Genomic DNA, 288 nt, shown 5'->3' on the forward strand with positions numbered 1-288 from the left:
AAACGAGAACCTACCCACACCCGCAGGAACCCGCACCCACAGCGGTCTCCCAGTAACCCTTCCCTCGCTCTTTCTCCCAGACCGACACCTCCGTCAACGCCATGGGATTCAACCTGACGTACGGCCTGAGTTCCTGTGGTGGCCAGGTGCACGGGCCCCAGAGCGTCATCCACACACCCAACTACCCTTCGAATTATCCACCTAATACCCACTGTGGATGGTTGTTCAACTACAACGAAGGGGAACAGATTGATGTAAGGAAACGTGTGTTCATTCCTCGTTTCGTTT

The 288-nt window shown here is 54.9% G+C and overlaps 1 protein-coding gene across 1 annotated transcript in view; it reads left to right on the forward strand.

The window, feature by feature from the left end:
- Positions 1 to 288, forward strand: part of LOC119589380 (cubilin-like) — a 70980-nt gene that overhangs the window by 49380 nt on the left and 21312 nt on the right. The window contains exon 50 of the mRNA XM_037937998.1: positions 73 to 254. Coding sequence (XP_037793926.1) covers positions 73 to 254 — 182 coding nt within the window. The remainder of the gene's footprint in view (positions 1 to 72; positions 255 to 288) is intronic.

The sequence above is a fragment of the Penaeus monodon genome, chromosome 25, assembly GCF_015228065.2.
Source record: "Penaeus monodon isolate SGIC_2016 chromosome 25, NSTDA_Pmon_1, whole genome shotgun sequence".
NCBI lineage: Eukaryota > Metazoa > Arthropoda > Malacostraca > Decapoda > Penaeidae > Penaeus > Penaeus monodon.